The sequence below is a fragment of the Lactuca virosa genome, chromosome 3, assembly GCF_052849685.1.
Source record: "Lactuca virosa cultivar CGN04683 chromosome 3, Lactuca_virosa_CGN04683_v6, whole genome shotgun sequence".
In the NCBI taxonomy this organism is placed as follows: domain Eukaryota; kingdom Viridiplantae; phylum Streptophyta; class Magnoliopsida; order Asterales; family Asteraceae; genus Lactuca; species Lactuca virosa.
The window spans coordinates 79,650,821-79,652,832 of record NC_136428.1 but is presented as its reverse complement, the minus strand read 5'-3'; the positions used below and the strand labels follow the sequence as shown (position 1 = coordinate 79,652,832).

General features: G+C 36.5%; 1 protein-coding gene across 1 annotated transcript; it reads left to right on the top strand.

Moving 5' to 3' along the window:
• The first annotated feature begins 275 nt into the window (after positions 1-275).
• LOC145163712 (uncharacterized) lies at positions 276-1,178 on the top strand. Its single transcript, XM_079082504.1, has 5 exons — positions 276-380; positions 485-580; positions 792-916; positions 1,006-1,024; positions 1,113-1,178. The coding sequence occupies exons 1-5, from the start codon at positions 291-293 to the stop codon at positions 1,176-1,178; spliced, it is 396 nt and encodes a 131-aa protein (XP_078938630.1). The 5' UTR covers positions 276-290.
• The last annotated feature ends 834 nt before the right edge of the window (positions 1,179-2,012 follow it).

Sequence of the window (2,012 nt, the reverse complement as noted above, 5' to 3'; positions counted from 1 at the left end):
CGCTGTGAAATAATCCTCTCCATATATCCCAACAGAGGCCATGGATGTTGCTTATTGGAAGATGATTATAGAAAAATGCATATGTTCATGAGTTCAATCTGTGATGATTATAATCTTATCAAACTTACTGACATTAGTTTTCTTTTTCTCATTTGCAATTACTTCTGTCCTTTAAAAATATTATCTTTCATTTTCTTTTCACTAATTTCACTTTTCCTGTAACTTTTTACATAAATGACAATGGACCACGTGTATCATACTTGCTTCGTAAGAGAGCTCTCTATAATGATATGTCAAGATATACATGTTGTGCTAGATATATGCCATGTAGTGGAAGATGTGGAGAAAGTAAATACCCTGAGTTATGTCTTTGCACTGAGGTATGCCTGTTCTTATAATCTTATAAACTCCTATATGTTGACCAAAAATAATCATGTAATGGGAACATATTATATATAATCATCTTTTTTTTTGCAATTCTCAGGTGTTTTTGTGCTTTGGGAACTCAGTGGCATCTACTCGGTTTCTGTTGCAAGATGAGTTCAACATACAAACAACTCAATGCGATAATTGCATCATCGTAATATCTTCTTCAAACTCTTTTATTTTTTATATTTATGACAAAGGAACAGAATGAAAAAAATCCTATATGCCAGCAACATAGGAATGGAATCGAACATTCCTCACAGAGTGTAATGACCCTTGTGATTCCATTCCATTCCTTTCTGATTCCATTCCATCATAACCAAACAAACCATTGATTAAACTTTTGTTTTCTGATCATAATCTAGGGTTTCATGTTTTATCTACAACAACTTGCATGCATATTCTCCATTGTTGTTTGTCTTGTTGGAAGTGAAGAACTCAGTGAAGCATCTGAATTGCTCAACTGCTTAGCTGATTTGGTCTATTACACGTAAGCTATTTTTCTTTATACATTTAATTATTTAACATTACAAAAAAATAAATATTCTAATATATTTATTATATTTCACCTTTTTTCAGGGTTTGCGCGTGCATGCAAGTAATCAAATTTTGTAATTTGCTACAAATTTTGAAAAAAAAAATTCCTTTTTTTTCTTAATTTAATATTCATTTATTTTTTCTTTCAGACGCAACATAAGGTTAAAATGGACAAAAGGGATGGAAAATTTGGACCACAACCAATGGCGGTGTGACAACCCGAAACTTCTAACTTGTAATATCAATTAATGTTATCAATATTAAACTTGATTTTATCACCATTTAACACCGTTTAAGGGTGTAATGATACTTTCTAAGCCTCGTATAACCAAAGGTTGAGTTCTAGGTCGAGTACTACCAAGTCGTAGTACAACATTTAGACCATACACTCTCTTAGGAGGAGTGTACGGCCGTACACATGAGTGTGTGGCCGCACACTCGTCCCTTTATATATAGAGTGACCCCTTCACTCATTCCTTTTCTTTGGCTGCACTCCACTTTCTCTCACTACTTTCTCTCTCTAAAAACTTCATCCAAGAACACTCTAAAGGCCTAAAAAACGTGAACTACTTCATCATTCAGCTTGTTTTATTGGTAAGACACTTGAATCTAAGCCTAAAACTCATAGTGTTCTTCGTGTTCTTCATCCTTTGAAGGTGTACGGCCGCACACCTTCATAAGGTGGCCGTACACACCTTAAAGCTCTCCAAAGTGAAGAGTTTGGCCTTCATTCACTAGTAGGACTTGGTATTAGCACTAGAACACCTCAAAATCGACATTTCGGGCACAAATGAGGAGTGTACGGTCGCACACCCCTGTGTACGGCCGCACACACCCTCTGTACGGCTGCACACTCCTGTGTGCAACCGCACACACAGTCTGGCCGCACACCCTGGCCGCACACACACCCAAATGACCATACACCTCCCTTATTCGATCGTTTATGGCCCCGACACTTAGTTCCAAACATTTCCAAGTCCTTAGGGTGTTTTCCCGTCATGTTTTGTCATGGAATACCCTAATCTAATACATATATCTGTTACTATATG

Excerpts from the sequence above, each read along its gene's own strand:
- LOC145163712 (XM_079082504.1), top strand. The coding sequence starts at position 291 with ATGTCAAGATATACATGTTGTGCTAGATATATGCCATGTAGTGGAAGA. Across the intron at positions 381-484 it reads AGTTATGTCTTTGCACTGAG|GTGTTTTTGTGCTTTGGGAA; the intron begins GTATGCCTGTTC and ends TGCAATTCTCAG. Across the intron at positions 581-791 it reads AATGCGATAATTGCATCATC|GGTTTCATGTTTTATCTACA; the intron begins GTAATATCTTCT and ends ATCATAATCTAG.